This window comes from Artibeus jamaicensis, unplaced genomic scaffold (assembly GCF_021234435.1).
Source record: "Artibeus jamaicensis isolate MK-2021 breed Jamaican fruit bat unplaced genomic scaffold, CSHL_Jam_final contig_793, whole genome shotgun sequence".
In the NCBI taxonomy this organism is placed as follows: domain Eukaryota; kingdom Metazoa; phylum Chordata; class Mammalia; order Chiroptera; family Phyllostomidae; genus Artibeus; species Artibeus jamaicensis.
The window spans coordinates 747,837-772,784 of record NW_026521975.1 but is presented as its reverse complement, the minus strand read 5'-3'; the positions used below and the strand labels follow the sequence as shown (position 1 = coordinate 772,784).

General features: G+C 38.9%; 1 protein-coding gene across 11 annotated transcripts in view; it reads left to right on the top strand.

Annotated features, from left to right (window-relative positions):
* FRY (FRY microtubule binding protein) overlaps positions 1 to 24,948 on the top strand; it is a 540,321-nt gene that overhangs the window by 434,072 nt on the left and 81,301 nt on the right. For 10 of the 11 annotated variants that reach the window (XR_008392915.1, XM_053672873.1, XM_053672874.1 and 7 more), the window contains 9 exons: positions 556 to 650; positions 1,997 to 2,604; positions 3,402 to 3,499; positions 3,886 to 4,056; positions 8,375 to 8,515; positions 11,723 to 11,902; positions 13,660 to 13,821; positions 18,059 to 18,133; positions 20,547 to 20,717. Coding sequence is in view for 10 of the 11 variants with exons in the window: in XM_053672873.1 (XP_053528848.1) it covers positions 556 to 650; positions 1,997 to 2,604; positions 3,402 to 3,499; positions 3,886 to 4,056; positions 8,375 to 8,515; positions 11,723 to 11,902; positions 13,660 to 13,821; positions 18,059 to 18,133; positions 20,547 to 20,717 (1,701 nt within the window). In the remaining variant the exon portion in view is untranslated. The remainder of the gene's footprint in view (positions 1 to 555; positions 651 to 1,996; positions 2,605 to 3,401; positions 3,500 to 3,885; positions 4,057 to 8,374; positions 8,516 to 11,722; positions 11,903 to 13,659; positions 13,822 to 18,058; positions 18,134 to 20,546; positions 20,718 to 24,948) is intronic. The other variant, XM_053672872.1, reaches the window with a different exon arrangement.

Sequence of the window (24,948 nt, the reverse complement as noted above, 5' to 3'; positions counted from 1 at the left end):
GAAAGCCAGGGGCATTTCCTTCTGGGAATGCCCAGCTTGGGCCAAGCCCTTATTTTCCATCAGAAATGTGCCTGCGTCACAGGAAGCCTGCATATATGTACTCCAGCTCATTTTCCTCCTTCTGGTCATCAGAAGTGCTATTTAAGTTGCCACCGAGGCACAGGCCTTACATCTGTTAATTTCTGCCTTCAGACACTGCAACTCTGTATTGCAAATGCCCTCCGTGCCTGTCATCTGCAGCCTTAACCCTCCCTGTTGAATATCAAATGAAACTGATTCATCTTCTTCGTTATATCTCTGAGTATTTTTTTCAAATTTTATATATTATTCCTATTATCTTGTAAACAGAAAATAAAGCTAACTCCTGAGCCACCTGAATTTCTTCAGTGGCCCTTAGAGTTTGTTTTTAAATTTTGTAAATTAAGGTAGCAATTACCATCCAGCTTTCAATGATATTAATATCATTTGAATAAAGTTTACATTAATTACATGTATGCCCAGGAAGTGAATGGTGGTTACAAGCTGTCGAGAATGTTGTTTCTGCATGTTTTGCAGGGTTATGTAATGGAAGCACTCCTGACTTTGGAAGCTGCTGTGGGTAACTTGTCTGACTGCTTGAAGAACAGTGATCTCCTAACTGTATTATCTCGGTGAGAACCAGCTTAATGACATTTTAAAATCAAATATACTGTACTAAATATTTGGGAGATGCCGAGATTTGGGGCAAAGTCCAGAGAAGAAATCTAGTTTTCAAAGTCTAGGCCTGAAAAGGGGTGGTATGTATGATATTTTCTTAAGTTAAAAAGCCGGGGAGGAAAGTTACGATGCATACAATTATATACACACTATAAAAGTATTTTAAAATGTCAGGAAGCTGCCCTGGCCAGGTAGCTCAGTTGGTTGGAGCATCGTCCTGATGTGCCGAGGTTGCAAATTCAATTCCCAGTCAGGACACATATAAGAAACAACAGAGGAAAGCATAAGTAAGTAGAAGATCAAGTTCATGTCTCTCTCCCTAAAAATAAATACATACACAAGTTAAAAATGTTAGGAAGGTAGACACCAAATGTTATCTCTAAATAATACAAATTACAATTTTTTATTTTCTTTTTTATCTTTGAGTATCTTTTCAAATTTTATATAATACTACCCTCTATTACATTATAAACAATAAATAGAGCTAAATATTATTTTTAAGTGAATTTACTTGCAGAATTTCTACCTTAGGATCTTTCTTTCTAGTTTTTTCATTCCTTTCCTCCTGCTAGTGTTTAACAACCCTTTTAAGGTCATTCACAATTTCATATTCTGTTTGCATAATTGAGCATGCTTCAGACTGAGTCAGTGATGCCACCTACATTGCAGTGGGGGCCTCGTTTCAGCATTAAGTTGAGCTTCTTTCATGGATGAGTAAGCTTTATGTGATTCCTAACATCATACATATTTATCTGTATAAACCTACAGATTCATCTAAATGAGTAAAATTTACCAGAATGTTCATAAAAAGTTTTACCTTTTCAGCCTGAAACAGGCTTTGAAATCATTTTTTGTAAAGTAAGTGCAAAAAACTTCCTTTGACAGAAATAGCTACTATTTTCTTTCTTGACAATATTTTCATCTCTGTTCTTACCAGTGAAATAATAGAATATTAAAATTTGTATCTATCAGGTGCACTTTATTTCATAATTATTCCTACCCAAATTAAAAAAAACAAAAAAGATCAATAAACTTATGGCCAGCTGCTTATATCTTTAACCTTTCAGTAATTGGATGTTAGGATTGGGTTTTGTAGATATTAAATTTGATTTTAATTTGTTAATTTTTATTATTTATACCTTTAAGTTTAAGAATAAGAAAACTTATTTTTTAAGAATATGGTCAAAAATGAATAGAAGTTAGTATTTCCAAAGAATGATTTCCCTCCCATGTTGTCCATCAATGGATGCTCACTGAGACATGTTGGCTTTCTACTGAACTTTTTTATTTTTATACCCAGCTCTTCATCACCAGATTTAAGCTCTAGCACTAAACTCACAGCAAGCAGAAAGAGCACAGGACAACTAAATGTGAACCCTGGAACAGCAAGTGGCAACACAGCCACTGCAGAACGGAGCCGTCATCAGAGAAGCTTCTCTGTGCCCAAGAAGTTTGGTGTTGTCGACCGATCCTCAGACCCGCCTCGGAGTGCCACACTGGACAGAATCCAGGCTTGTACCCAGCAAGGCCTCTCCTCAAAAACCAGAAGCTCATCTTCCTTGAAGGACACCCTTACAGACCCATCACACATAAACCATCCCACCAACCTGTTGGCCACCATCTTTTGGGTCACCGTGGCCTTGATGGAATCTGATTTTGAGTTTGAGTACCTAATGGCCTTAAGGCTGTTGAACAGACTGCTGGCTCACATGCCACTAGATAAAGCTGAGAACCGAGAAAAACTTGAGAAACTCCAGGCACAGCTCAAGTGGTCAGACTTCTCAGGGTTACAGCAGCTACTGCTGAAAGGTTTTACTTCCATCACCACCATGGACCTCACTCTGCAGCTTTTCAGTTTGCTGACACCAGTGTCCAAAGCATCCATGGTGGACTCATCCCAAGCCATCGGTAAAGCCAGCCCACTTCCAGTCTTACATTCTGGTGTTTAGGGCCATGTTTAGCATAATAAGAAAATATGGGCTTACTGCTTTTAGCCATTCTGCTTACCAATGGTTTGTTGGGACTAGTTTGTTTTATCTTTTTAAATTGTATGTAATGGAAGTCATAATTATTTATACTTTTGGAGATATTTTTAAGGCAATAGCATAAAAGGGACAAAAGTAATATATAAGATATTGGTCATTTCTTTATGATTGCCATATCAAACTACAGATACTAATGGTATATTCTATTGTTCTTGTATGGACATTGTTTCTCTTTTTTCTTAACTCCTAAACCTTTTGTTTTTCTTAGGCTTTCTTTTCCTCTTGAGAATTTTCTTGGTTCCCTATTATTCTGAGTTAAGCCAAATCAACAAACTAGATTTTTCATACCATGGCATGTGGCCCAGGATTCTTTCGATGGAGCTAGAGTTTGTCACAGTGGCGCTAAGCCATTCCTTGTCATTTTAGAGTCTTTCTGATTACACAAATAAGACTTACATTGATTGGCCTATGTCTTCTCATACAGGTTTTCCTTAAATTATGCTTTTTGATAAAAATTTCAAACTGGGGCTTCCATTCATTTTATTCTACTTTTTTAAATGTTGAGATTGTACATTTTTCCAAGATTTGTTAGATCACATTAAAGCTGCTTCAAAAGACTATTCGCATGACCTCAGAATGAAATATGTAATGTGCTTTCCCACTGTGAACAGCTAAAATGCACCATGTTCAGCCATTTCCATTGTATCTTCTCTAATCCAGGATTTCCTCTGAATGTCTTGTGTCTCCTGCCCCAGCTGATTCAGCACTTTGAGAACCCCAATCAGTTCTGTAAGGATGTAGCTGACAGGATTGCTCAGGTATGGGTTGCATATGGTTCACCTCAGGCAGACACATCTGGGCCCTCAGGAAGCCCACAGTGGTCAGAAAGTCCCAGGCCTGGGGTTGGTAATGAGTTTTATAAAACCCCAAAATAATAACTGATATCATTCATCATTAACATTCTGGGTGGCTGGTACACACTGTCTCTTTTGGTTCCATTATTGAAAAAAGCAGGTATAAAAAAATTGTGAAAATTATATTAGCTAAATTACTGAAATAAGTACTCCCACAGCCTACCAGAAATACATGTGTATAGACACATATAATCTGTTTTCCTGACTGCCAGGGCTAATAGTGAAATTGATGATATTTCTTCCTATTCTTCAGGCCATTTCACCCCTGATTGATTTTTCTCTCCTGTAAGGTTTGTTTGGAAGAGAAGAACCCCAAACTTTCCAACCTCGCACATGTCATGACTCTTTATAAAACACATAGCTACACGAGGGACTGCACCACCTGGGTCAGCGTGGTCTGCCGGTACCTTCATGAAGCATATGCTGACATCACCTTGAACATGGTTGCCTACCTGGCAGAGGTAAGCTCTTCAGTTAAGGATAAAATTTATTATAGTTTCCCTAGGTGAAATATTTATATGGAACTGATCGTAAGACTTCATGTATTGAGCATTTATTATTTTAATGCATCATCATAGATGATATATAGCATTCCATGTATGTTGGAATCATTTTAAATCCTCACAACCATGCAGTGATATAGATACTATTATAACAAAGAACCTGAGACCCAGCCAGGTTCAGTAATGTGACCTAAGTTTAAGGCAGCAGAGCCAGCATTTGAAACATGGCATAGGTGCCTCCACCACTTAAACTTCTTTTTACTTCACGAACACCTGTCAGCACATGGCAGCAACAAGAGAATGTTATCCTAGTTACTCTGTGTTCAAATCTTGAAATAGCTACGTTGGCTTGATACATTTGATGGTTTTCTCTGAACTAATTCACAAAGCATCCATTTTGAAATAACTTTTCATCTTTGTGCCTTATGTTTGCTTTTAAAAATGGATTTTTTTTCTTCTACGAATGTGTTTCTCCCCTGACTTCGGTGTACATTAGGGCTGGAAATATGAGCATGTGGGACAAGAGATAACATGTACTTTGTTTAGCAGCTCCAGTCCCCAGCAAGCCTAGTACACAAGTTCAGGAACTCCATGAGGCATATGACTGAGAACAGCTACCTGTTCAGAATTTTCAGTGCCACTTCTCCATAGGGTACCTGCATTTACACCTCCAACAGGGCCTTGTCTGGTGGTAAGGACAGTCCATTTTAATTTTTTTTAAGATTTTATTTATTTATCTTTACAGGGGAAAGGAAGGAGAGAGGGAGAGAACTGGCCTGCAACCCAGGCATGTGCCCTGACTGGGAATCGAACCATGGTTGCTTGGTTCCCAGGCCCTCGCTCAATCCACTGAGCTACACCAGCCAGGCATTTTAATTTTTTTGAGTTATGTCTCCCACTTGGCGTCCAGATAGGTTAAAGAATCGATTACCTTCTGAAAGGCTCTGCAGGACTGAAAGCCTCTGCCTAGAAAAGCATAGTTACCCCATCTATCAACACTTACGGTTGATCCTGCAGAATTTTGATTTGCAATATGGGCCTGAAATATGTGGTCTGTATAGCCCTGATTACTTGCTGTTTTCATCTTCCCATCCCTGGCACTTTAAAGAACCTCTCATAAATGCCACCTGGCTGCTTCTAATTATCACCTTACTCACACCTTGCCCACACACGCACACGTCAGCGTACAAGAGCACAGGGTGACCAATGTAAATGCCCTGCTTACAAAGGCAGGTGGTGCCTGTTTTTACAAAGCTGACACATGAAGCAGCAAGGAGGCAGACTTGTTTGGATTACTAGAGATAAAAGTTTCAGTTATATGAAAGATTTGATATATCCATACAAAGGAACATTATTGAGATTTTAAAAATAATAAAGTACCAACACTTGCTACAATATAGATGAAGCTTGAAACCATTATGATTAGTGAAAGAAGCCAGGCACAAAAGGGCAAGTATATGATTCCACTTACATGATGTATGTAGAACAGACAAATTTATAGACACAGAAAGGGGAAGAGTGGTTACCAGGCCCTGGGGATGGGGGTAATAGAGAATTACTGTTTTATAGCTTCAGTTTGGGATGGTGAACAAATTCTGGATATAAATTGTGGTGATGGATGCAGTGTGAATGTACCTAATGCCACTAAATTGTGCATTTAACAACAGTTAAAATGGTAAATGTTATATTAAATATTTACCACAATAAAAATTAAGTAAAAATGGATTACCTAATTTGTTCTTCAGCCCTTATTACAAATTGCTACCACCATGTTTTATTACAAACATAACATCCCACCATATAAAATACATAATATTGGACTGGCCAAAATGTTCATTTAGTTCTTTTTTGTACAATGGCTCTAGTAGTGCTTGGTTGTCTTTAACTTCATTTGAAACAATTTTGTTCGATTGTATTGTAACAGCTGTCAAATCAGCGTGCATTTAAAAAATATATCAAAATTGGTGAATTTCTGTACAGCCATTTCACTGTTAACGAAGGAAGACAATACACAGCACTCTCAGGATATTATGCTTTATTATTTCAAGAAAGGTAAAAACACAACTGAAACACAAAAGATTTGTTCAGTGTGTGGAGAAGGTACTGTGACTGATCAAATGTGTCAAAAGTGGTTTGTGAAGTTTCTTGGTACTGTTGACATTTTGGCCAAATAACTTTTTGCTGCGGGGCTGTCTCATGAATGGGAAGATGTTTAGCGGCACCCCGGGCCTCTGCCCACTAGTAGCCACAATAGCAGGAGGTAGCTGACATACTCAAAATATCCAAAGGAATAAAGTTATTGCTGAAAATTAAAAATAGGTCTTTTATTTTATAGAAAAAACTAAATGAACTATTTGATCAACCCAATAACTCCTATTTCTTGTACTCACCTGTTCTTACAGCTGTTGGTTATGCGTGTACAAATAATTTCATACACTTGTGGTCAGTATTTCCACTAAACCTGTTCACTGAAAATTGGATCTGTGTGTGTATTACTTTTTTAAAGATTTTTATTTATTTTTAGAGAGAGGAAGGAAAGGAGAAAAGGAGAGAAAAATATTAATGTGTGGTTTCCTCTCATGTTGCCCCCACTAGGGACCTGGCCTGCAACCCAGGCATGTGTCCTGACTGGGAATCGAACTGGCAACCCTTTGGTTTGCAGTCCATGCTCAATCCACTGAGCTATGCCAGCCAGGGCTGTGTGTATATTTCTATGTGTGACATAGCTCACATGGCATCACTTTAAATAACTGGAGTTCTATGAGGTTAATGTAACACACTTGCTTAACTGTATTCCTTTTGTTGCTTGTGTTTATAGTTTTTTCTATTACAAATGATTCTTTTATGTAGACTTTTCATCACATCCTATTTGATCATTTCTTCTGGTGGCAATTCCCAAAGTAACTGTCCAGGCTGGATATGTGGATATGTTAAAAGTTCTACACATTTGGGAAACTAGTCATCACAGATATTTTCCAAATTTACAGTACTACAATGTATAAATAGTCTTGTTTTCCCTACTCCCACTAAATTTTATCATTCTATTTTTTTTGGTACTATAAAATTATTCTCTTGATGTATTTCATTTCCAGCAAATATGTTCTTTTCCCACACACTAGATTTGCATGGTTGTGTATTTCCTCATGTGTTAACTGCTCAGTTATTTCTTTTGACCATTTTTGATGTGGAATTTCAGCATTTATTGGAATTATGTCTATTAATTCTTCAGTTTGAACCTTTTATCATGTCTGTCACATATTTTCTCATATCGTGCTTTTCATTTTGAAAATATCATTGATTATTTTTCTGATTATAAAAGCAGTATATGTTCAACACAAATAATTTGGGAGGAATGGAAAAGTTTAAAAAAACAATTTAAAAAGTATCCAACAATAATATTATTTAGAAAGAAACACTATTAACATTTTGTTGGGGGTTTTTCCAAAGTTATTTCTATATGATATACACATTGATATCAATACTTGTATCTTACTACAGAGAAATTATCTAAACTTCCTTTTTTATTTTATTACAGTGACCTTGGTTAACAAAATTATATAGGTTTTCAGGTGTACGTTTCTATAATACATACTTTGTGTTCCACTTAATGTAAGTGTACTATCTTTAAAAGTGTCATGCTATTGACTATGTGATATGTCGTCACATAATTCGCCACGGCTTGTATATCCGTTTCCCTAGCGGTCCACATTTGAATGGCTTCCAGAGCTTTCTTGTTTTGTGTTGTGTGGGTGTTTTGTTTTCACCATTATAAATAACGCCATGGTGAAACCTCATACATAAATCTCAGTTTATCTCTAGGTCTGGAAATGTTCCTAAAAGTGTAATTACTATTTCAAAAGATTTGAACCATTTCAGTACTCTTGATATCAAATGCCAAATTATCAATTTACTTTTCCACTGATATATAAGAATTCCTATCATATATCCTCACCAAGACTAATATCAATGTCTTATTTTTTCCAATTCCATAACTGATAAGTTGTACCTTTTGTTTTATTTTTAATGTTCAATGATTAGTGGTATTCGATGCTTTCTTTTGAGAAAAGCATCAAGGTTTATTTTGTTGTATTCCATTGTGTGAATATTACGTTTATATATTCAGACCTGCCTACATGACCTTTGACAATATCTTCATTTCTTCAGTAGTTAGTTCCCCTCTAAAGAACTGTGCAATCATAAAAGTACTGGGAAAGGTTGGTGCTTCCGTGTGAAACCCTGGCATCAGACTGACTCAGGCTGTGCCTCGCCCCCACAGCTTCTGGAGAAGGGCCTCCCGAGCATGCAGCAGCCCCTCCTCCAGGTCATCTACAGCCTGCTCAGCTACATGGACCTTTCGGTTGTTCCTGTAAAGCAGTTTAACATGGAAGTTCTGAAGACCATCGAGAAATATGTGCAAGTGAGTGTTTAAATAACTGTACTTAGGAACTAGGCAGTCATTACAGAAAGACCCAGTTCTCGCATGTAGCTTGTGCTTGACCATACATTTGAATATTCATTGATATTCTAACACACTGAGATAGTCAAGAGTGGTAGCTGACCATAGGTGAGTGGCACACTGAGAAGACAGACAGGACAAGACCCTGATGCATTTCTTCAAGTTATGCCTCTTGGGGCTTACAGGGTGGATATTAAAAGCACACACCTGGCTGGGAGGGGAGGGCCAGGGTCTTATTTGTATTTTCCCATTTCAGAGAAGAAAAAGGGAGAAGAAATTTGCACGTCCCTAGTTCTAGACCAGGTGTTTCAACAAGCAAAGCTGAGAGAAATTAGGTTAAATAACTCGTAAAAATGCACCTGAAAATACTACAACAAACCAACCAAAGAAAATGGTGGGATAAAAATAATCAAGATGACAAAATGCACCTGGGGATTCATTTTACTAGTATCTCTATTTTGTGTATATTTTAATATTTCTATAATAAACAGTCTTTTATAAAAAAAAGTTTAAGACCACATTGTTACACCATACATAAGAATACACTCAAAACAGATTAATGATTTAAATGTAAGACTCAAAAACATTAAAATCCTAGAAGAAAACATAAGCAGTAAAATTTAGGACATTTTGCATAGCAATATTTTTTCTGACATATCTCCTGGGGCAAAGGAAACAAAAGAAAAAACAAACAAGAGGGACTACATCAAACTGAAAGGTTTTTGCAAATCAAAGGAATCCATCAATAAGAAGAAAAGACAACCTACTGAATGGGATAACATATTTGCCAATAATACATCTGGTAAAGGCTCAACATCCAAAATTTATAAAGAACTCAGACAACAGCAGAAAAACAAATAATCCAGTTAAAAAAAATAAGGTAAGGACATGAATAGATACTTCTCCAAGGAATATATACATATGACCAATTGACACATGAGAAGATGCTCAACAGCACTAATCCTCAGAGAGATGCAAAGTAAAACCAACAGTGAGATAGCTCCTCACACCTGTCAGAAGAATGACTATCATCAATAAATCAACAAACAAGTGTTGGTGAGGGTGTTGGAGAAAAGGGAACCCTCGTGTGTTGTTGGTGGGAATGTAGATTGTGCAGCCATTGTGGGAAAAGTGTGCAGGTTCCTCAAAAATTAAAAATGAAATTGTCTTATGAACCAGTGATTCCATTTCTGATAATATATACAAGAAAACAAAAAACATTAATTCAAAAGAACATATGCACCTCTGTGTTCATTGTAGCATTATTTACAATAGTCAAGATTTGGAGGCAACGCAAGTGCCCCAATGTTCTAAATGTGAAATATGTCATTTTCATATTTAATTTTTTTCTTTATTTTATTTTTTTATTTTATTTTTCTTTAAAGATTTTATTTATTTATTTTTAGACAGAGGAGAAGGGAGAGAGAAGAGAGGGAGAAAAGCATCAATGTGTGGTTGCCTCTCGCACACCCCCTACAGGGGACCTGACTCAGGCATGTGCCCTGATTGTGAATCAAACCAGTGACCCTTTGGCTCACAGGCCAGTGTTCAGTCCACTGAGCCACACCAGCCAGGGCTGTCATTGATATTTTAATAGGGATTGCATTGAATCTGTAGATTGCTTTGGGTAGTGTAGACATTTTAATGATATTAATTCTTTCAATCCATGAACATGGTATATATGCTTCCATTTATTTGTGTCTTTCTTAATTTCTTTCTTCAATGTTCTATAATTTTTCAAGTATAGGTCTTTTACCTCCTTGGTTAAGTTTATTCCCAGGTAATTTATTTTTCTTGTTGCTATAGTAAATGGGATTTTCCCCCTAGTTTCTGTTTCTGATATTTCATTGTTGGTGTACAAAAATGCCTTTGATTTCTGAATATTGACTTTGTATCCCACCATTTTGAAAAATTCACTTATTAGGTAGAGTAGTTTTTTGGTGGAATCTATAGGATTTTCTGTGTATACTATCATGTCACCTACAAACAGTGACAGTTTTACTTCCTCCTTTCCAATTTGGATGCCTTTTATTTCTTTTTCTTGTCTGATCACTGACAGCATGGGTGGAACTGGAGAGCATTATGCTAAGTGAAATAAGCCAGGTAGGGAAAGACAAATACCACATGATCTCACCTATAAGTGGAACCTAATAAACAGAACAAACAAAGAAGCAAAATAGAACCAGAGGCATGGAAACAGGGAACAGACTGACAGTGACCAGAGGGGAGGAGGGAGAGGGATAATGGGGTGAAAGAAGGGGAAGGGACTAGTCAGGGAACATGTATAAAGGACCCATGGACATGGACAACAGGGTGGGGACTCACTGTGGGAGCAGGGAGGTGAGTGGGGTGGAGGAGAGCAACAGGGGAAAATTGCAACAACTGTAATAGAACAATAATAAAGAAGAAGGAGGAAGAGGAGAGAAGGAAGGAACAAAGGAAGAAACTAAGGAAGAAAAAGAAAAAGAAAAGAAAGACCTCTGTAGCTGGTGTGTGATAGACTTAAGTAGAGGCTGCCAGGTGGGAGACCACTTAAGAGTTCATTGAAATAAACCAGGCAGTGGCTGGAGAGGATTTAACTGAGCCAGTGCCAGCAGGAAGGGCAAGGAAGGATCACATTATCAGGAGAGAGGGACAGAAAGAAATAAAGAATAACTCCCAGATTCGTGTGTTAGGTCATAAGGAATATGAGGAGCAGAAAGACGAGGGCTGAGGGCAGAGACCCAGTGCCCAGGAACGAATGGAGTTGGAAGAGCCTGAGAAGTGGGGGAAAGACTGAGGGACTGGAAAGTGGGGGCTGGGGGTGGGGGTGGGCGTGGAGAGAATTTTGAGAGTGAGTGGTCAGTAGCATAAATGCATTAAGGATTCTTTGGTGTTTGTTTTTTGCTTTTTGTTTTTCAAATTAAAGAGGCACTTCATTAGTAAAACTGATATTTTATTTTGAAATGTATTTATTTGAATATGAACAAAATTGGTCTTTTTTAAAATTTGCTTGTTCCTTAAATATAGGTCATCTTATATATAATGTCATTTGCCTTTTACTTATGAAATTTCCTGCACTGTTTTAAATCAGTGACTTCTGACTAATCATGACACATTTCAATAGCTAGCATTATCATTTTTTAAAGTTAGATTATTATTAACCATTTGATGCTTTATTTCTCTCAGAGTGTTCACTGGAGAGAAGCGTTGAATATCTTGAAGCTGGTAGTTTCACGGTCGGCCAGCCTCGTTTTGCCATCCTACCAGCACAGTGACCTGTCAAAGATAGAAATACATCGAGTGTGGACCAGTGCTTCTAAGGAATTACCTGGGAAAACCCTGGACTTCCACTTCGACATTTCAGAGGCATGTTAACTGTTTCTGTACACTTAGTATGAGTATATAGTGCAAAGATCACAAGTAACTGCCTTGAGCAAGAAAGCCTAGCTGTATGTTTACTTCCAATGAAGATTTACTTCTAAGGCCTGAATTAGCTCGATTTTTAAGAACACATTGAGTGTTCTGCATCATTGTTTTTCAAACTAAGGAGGCATATTCACCAGGGCTCTCAATTTGCAGCTTTTAAAAATAGAAGCTAGCCTTGATTATATAAAAAATTATTTTTAAAGTGATGACTATAAAATGGAATGTTCTTCATCATTTTAAACTGTGACCTTCACTCATTCTTTTCTGGCGACTGGCGGGTGTATCCTGTCTCTTCATGGACGAACGTGTTCCCTGAACTGCAGCCAGACCAGCCAATGACTGAGATTTACAGGAAGACAGAATTCATCTGTATAGTTGCTTCCCTGAGTCACACTAACTTTTTAAACTACAAAATTATCTAAAGTGTTGCTGTGTGGAAAGGGGACTATGTGGTGGGAGGAGGGCACCAGTGAACCAAGCTAAAGAGTCAGGGAGAAAAGAGAGGGCAGAAAGTAGTCAAATTTACCTGCCGATTCAGAAGCAAACATTTGAAGGCCTGTACTTAACCAATTTAATCTAAGATGTAAAAATACTCTGCTTTCCTGTGTTTCTTACCCCATGACCCATAACCCCCCAAAGCAGAAGCTGTGCTCTGTCCATTTTGTAACCAGGGTCTGGTTCATGGTAGGTACATAAGCATTCTTCAACCCTGCTGAATGAATAAATTCTCTGAAGGAAACAACCAGAACTTCCTCTTTGAAGAAGGTCATGTCCATGTTGGGTTTTCAAATCACACAGTGCCCTCACTGACCTTGTATCATTTCAGTGGTCAGCATGATACACTATATTGCTGCCATGGTGATACCTTCATCTCTGTTCAGTTTATATATCATAATAAGGTATTGGGTCAGTACTTCTCAGTTTTTAATATTTTTACATAGCTAGGAGGGAAAAGTACTTTTATTCTTTGACTTAAGTTTATTCTGTTCCAAAGAGGTACAAAAAAAAAAAACATGCAGCCAGTCAGCTGCACACCCAAGAGACCTGACCACTCCAGAATGATGAGCCCTGACAGCCAGGTGTAGAATCACCTGTTGGCTTTTGACACCCCCAGGTATAGACCCTCAACCTGGTCTGTGCACAGGATACCTCCTTGCACTAATTTGGGAGCTGCTGCCCACACAGCCACCAAGATCCAGGACTCTGAGGAAATAAAATTTCTGAAGCTTTGTCCAAGTACCTGGCCCTGACCTTAGTCATTTACAAATTGAAAAGCTGTAAATAACTTAAATTTTTAACTAACTGAGAGTATATAAAGGTTGGGAAGAAGGGAAGGACTTTTGATCTCTTGTTCTGACTACAAGAAATTCTTTCAAGCTTAAACACCTGACAACTGACTCTTTGTTTCCCCAAATGTTCTACTTCTAATGTTCATCAGTGGTTTCTAAAGAATGTTTAGGAACAAGCAATTGGATTTGTTTCCAGCTGCTACAGAGGGTGGGAAAATGCTGAAGATGCAAAATGACTCAGAGTGTGTATTCGAACCTCAGGAAAATGAACCTACTTTTAACATTGAACTTTTCTACTCTAATTTTTAATCAAATAAGCAGTTCTTGGTTGCTGCTGGGTAGAGGAATTCCACACACCAGAGAAGTCTTAAAGTGATAGAAGAGTGTGTGCTTTGTGTTCTTTCTAAGACGCCAATCATTGGAAGGCGATACGATGAACTGCAGAACTCTTCTGGCCGTGACGGGAAGCCCAGGGCTGTGGCTGTCACCCGGAGCACGTCCTCCACCTCATCAGGCTCCAACTCCAACGTCCTTGTTCCTGTAAGCTGGAAGAGGCCCCAGTATTCTCAGGTACAGAATCCTGGACTTACAGGATTGGAGGGGAGCTTGGGCACCAAATGAGCCAATGGCCCATGTGATAGGGGCCACTCATTATCCCGACCTTGCCTGTCTGGGCATGGACACCAGTGGTGAGGATCTCCAGATTTCCCGGGAACCCAGTTTCAGTTTGAACAGCTCCTTACTTGGAGCTGGAGTCTGACACTTTGTTGCTTTGACTCAATGGTTTAGAAAGTGAAATCTGATCTCTTTCACAAGGTGGTCCAGCATTTAAAGAAACCCAGCCCCCTCTGCCACTCACCTAAATGAGTTCTCTCTTTTCTATGTAACACAGCCTTGTCTCTCAATCAGTTCTCTATGATGGGCTGCAATCCAGTGAAATTCTGGCCACTGTCTTCTGAATGTGCCCTCTACTCATGGTCCCTGAGCATTCTGAGTCACACAGAGCAGACCAGCTAGCGGTCAGGTCTCTGTCAGCAGAGCCTAAAAGTATCACTGTGGGTGCCTATACCTCTGTACTGATATCATTGTACAGTTAAGGAAAACCTTGCTTCATAGGGTTCTTATGATAATGTGTGACAGAAGCCCAGTGAAAAAGGACCTTCAGTGGGAAAGGAATTATTAATGTATGTGTCTTAGCTTCAAGTGCAGCTGGATTTTAGTACACCAACTCAGGAGCTGGATCCCTTAACTCTCTCTCCCTCTCACTGTCCACACCTGCCCTTCACAGGTTTGGCCTTGCTTTCCTCTCTATTGGCACCATTTTCAGGCAGGCTTTTCTTAGATTTCCATGGTTTTCATCTCTGATGACCTTAAGACAGAGGCCTTCCCTCACCACATGCATAGCAGTTCTAGACAAAGGACTTGATTCTTGTGTGAGGTAAGCAGGGCCCCTTTTACTGGTAGAGAAACTGTTCCTAAGATAAAAAGAAGTGGGTGCCAGGCAGGAAAAACACGTAGTGTGCCCAGTAGGACTCACCTTCACTCCCAAAGATCAGAGAAATGGACCATACCCAGGTGCCTGCTGAAACACAGCAGGTCCTCGGTGACTGTTCACAGAGTTGCTGCATGGGGAGTCAACTATGCTTCACTGGGGATGTAGCAAAGAGAAGAAAAATGTGCAGTCCCATTCCATGGTCCTCTCTGTTGATTCCTTCCCAGAATTATCAAAGGCTCACTAAAATTTAGGGAAAGAAGTTACAAATCTCTGGCCTTCTTTCAACATTCTTCAACACTGAGAAGAGACTGTACTGAATATCACTTCTATAATTTAGACAGAAGGATGCAGTGAACTGAGTCTCATGAGTACATGTCTGTGAGAGACATTGGCCTCCTAGAAGTTGCCACATAAATTAAATCAGATTAAAAAGGAAAAGATCATTCTAAAGAGTTTAGGAAGATTGTTTTAAGAGCAATTCTGAAGTACATAAACATTTTTCAGGCTCTGGACACTCTTTTTATTCTCAAACCACCGTTTATCCTGAGACCTTGTTGATCTGTGTCACTGGAGAATGTGAAGTCTCACAGAAGAATCTGCCTGTTTAAGGCACTGAAATACAAGGTTTATGGATAAATGCAAAAGGAGTCAAAGCTATTTAACTTGAGGAAGAATAGATTAAAAAAGATTGAATACAGCTTACAAAAAATTTTTGCATGCATAATTATTTTTAATTAAAAATGCAAATAAGCACAAAGAAAACAACGTAATTTTCCCTCAAATACTACCAACCCAGAGACACACTTTTTTTTTTGGCTGGGTAATGATGATTCTATTTTTAATTTTTTCTTTTTCTTTTTTTAATATATTTTATTGATTATGCTATTATAGTTGTCCCATTTTTTTCTTACCTTTATTCACCTCCGCCCTGCACCCCCCTTCCCACCAGAATTCCCCACCCTCACCCCACCTTATTTTATGTCCTTGGATCATTCATACAAGTTCTTTGGCTTCTCCATTTCCAAGACTATTCCTAACCTCCCCTTCTCTATCTGGTACCTACCATTTATGCTTCTTATTTCCTGTATGTTTTCCCCCATTCTCCCCACTTTCCTTCCCCTCTGATAACACTCCATGTGATCTCCATTTCTGTGATTCTATTCCTATTCCAGTTGTTTGCTTGGCTTGTTTTGGTTTTTGATTTTTTAGGTTCAGTTGTTGATAATTGTGAGTTTGTCATTTTACTGTTCATATCTTCAATCATCTTTTTCTTAGATAAGTTTCTTATTCATATAATAAGGGCTTGGTGATGATGAACTCCTTCAACTTTACCTTATCTGGGAAGCACTTTATCTGCCCTTCCATTCTAAATGATAGCTTTGCTGGATAGAGTAATCTTGGATGTAGATCCTTGCCTTTTATGACTTGGAATATTTCTTTCCAGTCCATTCTTGCCTGTAAGGTTTGTTTTGAGAAAGCAGCTGATAATCTTATGGGCACTCCTTTGTAGGTAACTCTCCTTTTCTCTTGCTGCTTTTAAGGTTCTCTCTTTATCTTTAATCTTGTGTAACTTAATTATGATGTGCCTTGGTGTGTGCTTCCTTGAGTTCTACTCCTTTGGGACTCTCTGGGCTTCCTGGACTTCTTGGAAGTCTATTTACTTTGCCAGATTGGGGAAGTTATTCTATTCTTCATTATTTATTCTAATAAGTTTTCAATATCTTGTTTTTTCCCTCTTCTCATTCCAACACCCCTATAATTCGAATATTGGAACATTTAAAGTTGTCCTGGAGGTTCCTAAGCCTCTCCTCACTTTTTTGAATTCTTGTTTCTTCATTCTCTTCTCTTTGAATGCTGATGTCTTCCTACTGCTACAAATCATTGACTTGAGCCCCAGTTTCCTCCCCTTCACTTGTGTATTTTACTTTATTTTACTTTGCATAGCCTTCACTTCCTCCTCTATTTTGTGATCATACTCAACCATTTCTGTGAGGATCCAGATTACCAGTGTTTTGAACTCTGCCTCTGATAGGTTGGCTATCTCTTCATTGCTTAGTTCTATTTCTGGAGCTTTGATCTGTTCTTTTATTTGGGCCATATTTTTTGTCTCACCCTCCTGTTATATTCTAAGGGGAAGAGCCCTAGATATTCACCAGGGCAAGGCAACCCAGGTTGCTGTGCTGTGGTGCTATATGTGGGGGAGGAGTATATCTGAAAGGGAACAATGCTGTTTGCTCAGCTCTCAACTGGCTTTCAGTCACTTTCCCCCACTACTCACAATCAAATTAGGCCCTTCTGGTGCTGATTCCTAGGCGTGCGGGCCTGTGTACATTCTAGGACCCTGTGAGTCTCTCCAGCAAACTCTCCTGAGAAGCTGAGGGGCTCTCCTGCCACCAAAATTCCCACTGGTTTTTACAGCCAGGGGTTTTGAGGCTGTATTTCTTCATGCTGGAACCCTGGGTTGTGTGGTCTGTCTTGCTCCCTAGTTGTTCCTCCCAGTTTATCCCCACATGAATGGGGGACTGCAGGTCCACCAGCTGCTGCCTTCCTGCTCTTCCTCTCCACCCTGCTGCCCATCTCCAGTCCTTCTACCAGTCTGGATGAATGTTTCTTCTTTAACTCCTTGGTTGTTAGACTTCCATACAGTTCAATTTCCTGGCAGTTCTGGTTGTTCCTTGCCCTTAAATTCGTTGTTGTCTTTCTTTTGGTTGTGCGAGGAGGCAAAATGTATCTGATTCCACCTCTATCTTGGCCAAAAGTCTCCTAATTTAGTTGTAGTTTGTTTGTTTTTTAATTCTGCACAAGGTAGTCTTCCCTTTAAGAAAAGTAGGTTTGTATTGTAACAAAGTAGGTATAATTTCAATGTAAGGAAAGCCTTGCTAATAATGAAGGTTGTAACATACAAGAAAAGATTATCAAAGGAAGGAATGAATATCTACTGAAGAATCCTGAGGATGATTTTCAGGCCTTGACCCCCACCTTGGGAGAATTTAGATTAGCAACTGTACCATAGAAACAGAAGGTGACCCACATTTTAAATTTTCTCATAGTCATTTTTAAAGATTAAGAGGGACAGATAAAATTGATAACATATTTTACTTGATTGAATATGTTAAAATAATATTTCAACATGTAATCAATGTTTGATAGTTATTCATGAGATTTTCTACATTCTGTTTTCATACCAAATCTGTATGTATTTTACATCTCAGTTCTCACAGGTCACATTCCCAGCATGATAGCCCTGTGTGTAAGAGCAAATCTGGTCACAAATGCCACAATTACAAACCCACTTGTGTGTTTCTCTTCCAGAAGAGGACAAAGGAGAAGTTGGTGCATGTTCTTTCACTGTGTGGCCAGGAGGTGGGATTGAGCAAAAACCCATCAGTAAGTTCTATTACATAACACATGTACTTTGGTATCATTTCTATTTTACATTTGGTCAAAACAAGTTTAGAAGAGTTACCTACGTATTACAAGTATATCTATCATCTAGATCAAACCTCTGTATTATCTCTTCCCACACCACTGTTTTCAGTCTAAACTTAGTTCAGAAACAATGAAAAAGTTTGTTGGCTATTGGCTCCAGTTTGTCTATAAATAAATACTCAGCTATTTTCATTTTTAAAAATTTGTTAATTTTCTTACTAAAAATGCCCAGCTTCCTGAAAATATATATGTGACTACTGCAGCAGTACATGTGGTACACATGGCTTTTGGGTGTAATTTTACTCTGTATACAGAACTCTTACTGTGATGTCATTATTTTACTCACATACAATAATGTAAAAATAATGATATTTTATCATGTTTTTTTCTTATATAAGCTTCCACTGAGGTTACAGGTTAGCCCTGACTGGTGTGGCTCAGTTGGTTGGGTGTCCTACAAAGTGAAAGGTCATGGGTTCGATTCCCACTCAGGGCACATGCCTGTGTTGCAGGTTCAGTACCTGTTTGGGGCACGTATGATAGGCAACCAATCAGTGTTTCTCTCCCTCTGTCTCTTCTTCCCTTCCCTTCTCTCTAAAGATAAATAAATAAAATCCTTTTTTAAAAAGCCATGCCATTAGGCTTTGGAATATATGAATAATTATATTAGAGGTCAGCTTCTGAAGTCCTTCTAAAGTTTAAAAATTTCAAATGGTGTGTGTAAGTCTATTGTAGCAGAAGCAATAAAAATCTCAGGGTCTGATTTCCCCAGGTACAGTATTTTTATTTCATCTTTATCATGGCATCTTATTATTAACCCAACCCCCAAAAACTTGAACTAAAAATTTTCCTAAATAAAGTAAGAGTTACCAAACAGTTTCTCTAAGGAAGTGGTAGCTAACATAATTCGTGTGCAGGTGAAACATTAGAGGCTTGTCAACACTTGCTAAACAGCAAATGTGCCCTAACCAGCCATCATCCCAGCTTGGCCTCCACTAAAGTCGCCACTTTAGTGTTATTGATCAGTAGGTTTGTTGCTGTGCCTGTGACATCATTTAGGGCAGAGGGAACAGGTGACAGTGGCCAGAGCAGATGAAGCCTCTGAGCCCATGAGGAAGGAAAATGGGAGCACTTGACTTCTGCAGAGTAGCTGTGCCAACGGGGGCCATTTCTTCCTGCCCCGGCCCATGGCACTTCCCCTTCAGGTCCAAACCATCTGCCTGTGTGCCTCTCTGGCTGTAAATGTTCCCTGGAGGACATTACAAGTAAAGGCAGCAGCACTGACGAGGAAAAGAGACTTCAGCTAAGGAAACTGGAATTCTCTTCTGGTTGCTCACTACCTAGCTGGCTGGCCCTCCATGTGTTCTATCTCCTGTGTGCAGGTGTGATCCCTTCACAGACTGCATGTCGTGTCACGTGTGTACCTGACACATAACGACTGTTCTGAAATGTGAGAGAAACAGTACCTATAATATCCTCTCACTCCTTCACCTTGGAGAATTTGTTCCATTTAAATTCTCCTAAACTACTGCATACTTTTCAAGGAAGACTAGACAATATAATCGTTAAATCAAGAGTCCTGTTCACTTCATTTAATGTCATTCTGTGTTCAAGAAGGGCTGGATGGCAAAACACCCAGCTTCATTTACAGTTTATAATTTGTACAAAGCTCTGTTAAGATGGCTAAGTATAAAGAATTAAACATAGACATTAATTTAACAATATTAATATATTGAAGATTTTAATAGAAAAAACCTTGTTTGGGTTAAATCAGCAGGACAGGAATTTAAGTATAAATTATGAGCATGGCTGCTTCAGTTATACATGGGACAACACATGCACACAAATGAACAAGTGTTGTGCCTCTTGGTTTCTGGTTTTTATTCTTTTCCAGTTCCTGGTTTATCTCTGAAAGGGTTAAGTTCTTTGCTCTCACAGTTCATTATACCAAGATAATAACTTGTATAATAATAACATATCTTGGTATCAGGAGTCCCAGAAATATTGTGTGTATAATGAAAGAGTGGGTGTACAAGTTCTAGCCTCAGTCAGTTCAGAAACAGTGGAAATTTTCTTGGATGCTCCAGTTTGTGAACACACACACAGTTGTCACACACACAGGATCCAGTCTTCATCCATGAAGCAGCCATTTGACTCGAGCATTTTCCCGGTGCGTGAACTTGTGTCTTTGCACCGATTTTAGTCTGAAGGCATCTGTCCAACATAAATAATGGAAGAACAGTCTAAAATACCCACTTAAGGAATTAGGTGTGTCCTGGAAACACAGTGTGAGGAAGAGCCAATAGCAATTTTTTGTAGCATGAACAACCAGAGGGATGGTTTCTCAGAAAAGAACTCTTTGGATTTCTAGGTGATTTTTTCATCGTGCGGGGACTTGGATCTGCTGGAGCACCAGACGAGCCTGGTCTCCTCCGAGGACGGTGCCCGAGAGCAGGAAAACATGGATGACACAAACAGTGAGCAGCAGTTCAGAGTCTTTAGAGACTTCGATTTCCTGGATGTAGAGCTAGAGGACGGAGAGGTATAGTATATTCTCTAAAAATAACCCGCTTGACTAACAAAGGTTTCTTTTAACCTGCTAATAATGACTTTTCATGGCTGAGTCTTTCCTTGAAAAGCTGTGAACTTTATTTTGAATCATCTTATTCCAAGGACAGCAGCTTCACTTTGGCACAAGTTACCACACCCTTCCTGTCTCGGCCCACATCAGATGCTGCCAGGGTATTTTTAAATGGCCATGATCTAACTGCTTATGACCACACAAAGGTTGTGTGTGTATAGTCCAACAGTGAACTTTAACAAAAATCACAAAATTTTCAAGTTTTGAGCCTATTCACTAGTACCTGGCCAAAACAGGCAGAGTGTTTAATGCTTATAAGTGTGAAATTGCTCTAATCTCGTTACTTCAGAGCTTGCCTGCTACAGTGTGAGCTGGGAGCCTGAGGCCCCTGGTGCCTTTGTACAGCCTCATGAAATCATTAGAACTCAAACGGGATGGAAGGCACAGGAGGGTGTCTGTCTGGGCTGTAGTGGGTGGTTGGTGTTCCGCACACCTGAAGCCCCTAATTCAAGTTTCGATAGGCAGATTGCCTATTTGGATGGTAATTATGGTCACAAGATGCTTTCACTTATGCTTGGAGTATGTTTCAGCTGAGAGCGAGTCCCATGCCTCACATTCAGTGCAGGGAGGTTGGTGTGTGTAAAAAGGCCGTGTACCTCTGGTACCACACCAGCTCCCAGTGTTAATCAACATACTTGAGCTCATGTGCAAGTACACACACTATATTTTTTAAAATTGGGGGGGTGCTTTTTGCTAGCCTTACAGTTAAAACAGAGGCCCAGATTTGAAGTTTCTTGTCTCCTGTGGTAAGGAGGTACCTCCTATCTTAACTGCAAGTAGCTTCTTACTTCACTAAAAGATAGGCCTGGTGAGCAACTTGCTTATATCAAGGCGAGGCCAAGAGGCTATCCACGTTTGCCCCTCACTGTCTACTGATGACCATGGATATATGTGTGAGCCAAGGAGAATCATACCCTCTGGAAGAATAGTATTTACTTTACTAATTCTTTCCCTGGAAATGAACTTGGCAGACACAGCATGTGAAAAGTTAAAGGCACTGACTGCAAGGTTATTAAAATAAGTGTAGGCTTTTCACCTTGAGTTATTTAGAACCAGCAGAAAGTAGAACAGAGTTTTCTGACTGTTCACCATAATTGGTAATAAAAGAATCAATCACTAATTGTGGTGAGGATTGTTTTAAAAGTCTAAATGAGATACAACAGTTCTGAATGTCTCTGAGCCAGTGCCAAGCTCCCTGACATGGGCTGCTGACCCCATCTTTCCTCCTGTGCTGGACTTCAAACTTGGGCACTGTCTTCATTCTGGAAATAAAACTGGGGGGGGGAAACTATGTAGCGAGAGGTACATAATTTTTTAGAGTCAGTCAAAGAAAAATGTGTCATAGGACATGACCTGACAGTAATGACATAAGCAGGAGAATCAAACACAGTTTCAGAACAACTAACAAATTTAATTTCTATCAAAATAAAGGAAGGAAAATCTGAGATGCCCATCACTTGAAAGTAAATATGACACTAATGTTTCTCAGGGATAACAAATAATTAATACTACTGGATTCTCTCTGCTGTCTTAGCCAACAAGAGCTACAACATCACAGTTATTTTATCTTATATGATTAAGAGCTCATAAAATATTCAAGAGTATGAAAGCATATATTGTGCCCAAATAAAATAAACTCTGTGAGAATGTTTTGCTACATCTTAGTAAGATGCAATAAGGGATGCTAGTGTGTTTACGGAGGGACAATGCATGGGCTGAAAATGCATGGGCTTTGGAGCCAGACAGGCCCAACTTTCAACTACAGGCCTGCCACTGACCTCACTGTACGACCACAAGCATGCAATTTCTCTTGGCTGCCTCATCTGCTCAGTGGGTATGAGGGCACCCTCATACAGAGTGGATCTGAGCACATAGTGAGATAACCTACATAACACTTCTGGCACAGTGTGGCACAGTGTCTCAATGCCTGTTCCTTTGTACTGTTTTTTCAGTTTTTCCTCATCTGACAAGGGTAAACATATTTAACTTTTAGACCAACACAAAATTATCAAAAATAAAGACTGGGGTTTTTTTGTCATATCTATTCCTTTTCATTAAATTATCCCAGGATTTATTGCCTAATATTGGTAAGTCCTTGAACTTTTCAGAATCTTTGAAAGGTCCTGTGTCTGTGCTACTAGCTGGACACCAGCAGTGCAGAGACCATGATCATACACACTTTTCTCTTGGTGAGCAAGGTTAAGTGACACCACCTTTTTTTTCTAGTTGATTCACTGTCCCATGACATTTCACAATTTTCTCACAAGTACTTAGTCATTGTCCCCACTCAAAAAAACAAACTGTTGAGGAGACCAAAGCCACCACTGAAGGGGAAAGCTATTTCATAAACTACATTTATGAGTTGTTATCCTGACTCCATCATCCACCAGTATGAGGTTGAGAATTTCTGGTTTGATGCTGATTTTTTTCTTTGGGGTTCATTTAACTTTACCTTTGTTTAAGTTGCATCTACTGCAGTATATGTTGTTAGCACTGTTTGTTGTGTTAAAACTAAGACAGAAGCACTTGAGTGCTCTTAATATCACCATTTAAAATAGACCTTTTAATTTGTTTTTCTGTCCTTTCCATCTGCTGCCCAGGAGCTTCAGGTAAGAGGATGTTCTTTTTTCAGGTATGCGAGCCATTGTTTTGCATTATCGCAGATTGATAACAACACAGTTGCTTCTTCCTCCCTTCCAGCATATGTATGCCTGTTTGTGTGCATAGTCACATTGATGGGTGTGTGAGTTGAAGCATCATTTTTCTCAGTTGTCCTAATTTAAAATTATCTAAAGTGTACCTACAAGAGAGTTTAAAAATCTTTATATGCCTAGTTCTGGAAGTTGCATGATGATATATATATATCTTGAGAGAAAGTGAGTTTTTAAATATGATCCTTGGAAATCTTATGGTTTTTGATTAGATCATTGTACAACCAGGTTGGTTTTGTTGTTAGATTCCTTGGTGAAATCAACCATCTGCATCAAATAATGCATCGTATATGGCTCCAATCAGGATGTTCTATATTTGAGGAATTAGGAGCTATCTTTGTATGGTGATTATATAAACTTTTACTCAAATTAGGACCTTTTTGTAAATAAGTGGGTGCTAGTAATTGCACCCATACAACAGATATAAACCAGGACCACCCTGGGCAGACTGACCCAGGACCCATGATCAGCCTGTATCCATGACCTATCAAATTTACTCTAAGTAGGTACATTAGGTACATATTTTGACAAAGTTTCTTCAACAGTAATTCATATTTGTCAGATTTCCAATATGAAGAAAAATTATTTCAAAGACTGTTATGTCCCGCATTTCTAGAACATTCAATTATTAATTCTTTTTATCTCAGTATAACTCCTGAGTGGTTAAATTTGCTAACTGACATATACAAATTGTTCATCAGGAATAGCTAACTATCTTCTAAATTTTCTCACACATAGAAAGAAAATCTGTCATAATCACTAACACACTGTTTTGACTTTTGGCCTTGTTCATAACATAAAACACAGATCTGACATTTGGGTTTAGGGAAGGACGAGGGTGGCTTCCCCAATAGCAGTGTTCCTAGGCCACACCCAGAAGGCCTTGTTGGCTTTTAATCACCACATACTTGAACTTAGGCTAGACCACAGCACTGTTCCATCTCAGCAGCCACCAGGAAACAATTTCAACATCTTTGCCTCTGATGGAGACATTGTGTCCTCTCGAAACATCCAGGTAGTATTCTAGCAAGGACCAGTTCTTAAAACTGATTCATCCAGGTTTCATCAGAGCTGCAACCCAACCAACAGTAACAGCAGTCCCTGCCCAGTGGTGTTTTCTGACCTAGACTTCTGCCATTTCTGTGCCAGCTCAGGGCTCTGTGTCAGGGTCGGTGGGGACACTTCCAGAATTGTCACCTCAGATAGTTCATCCAGCCCACCCACTGATTTGGTGCAAGAGAACCAGTTGTGTGAATGTATGTGTTACATTTATATTTGCATATTTCTGCTAGTCATTTTCACATTATTCTTTTTCTTCTATCTAGCATTCTTTTTCTTTATATTCTTTTATTTCTTCACACATTGCTTTTTATTTCCAGAACTCTTGGCTTTTTCTTGTTTTGTTGTATTTTTTCACTAAA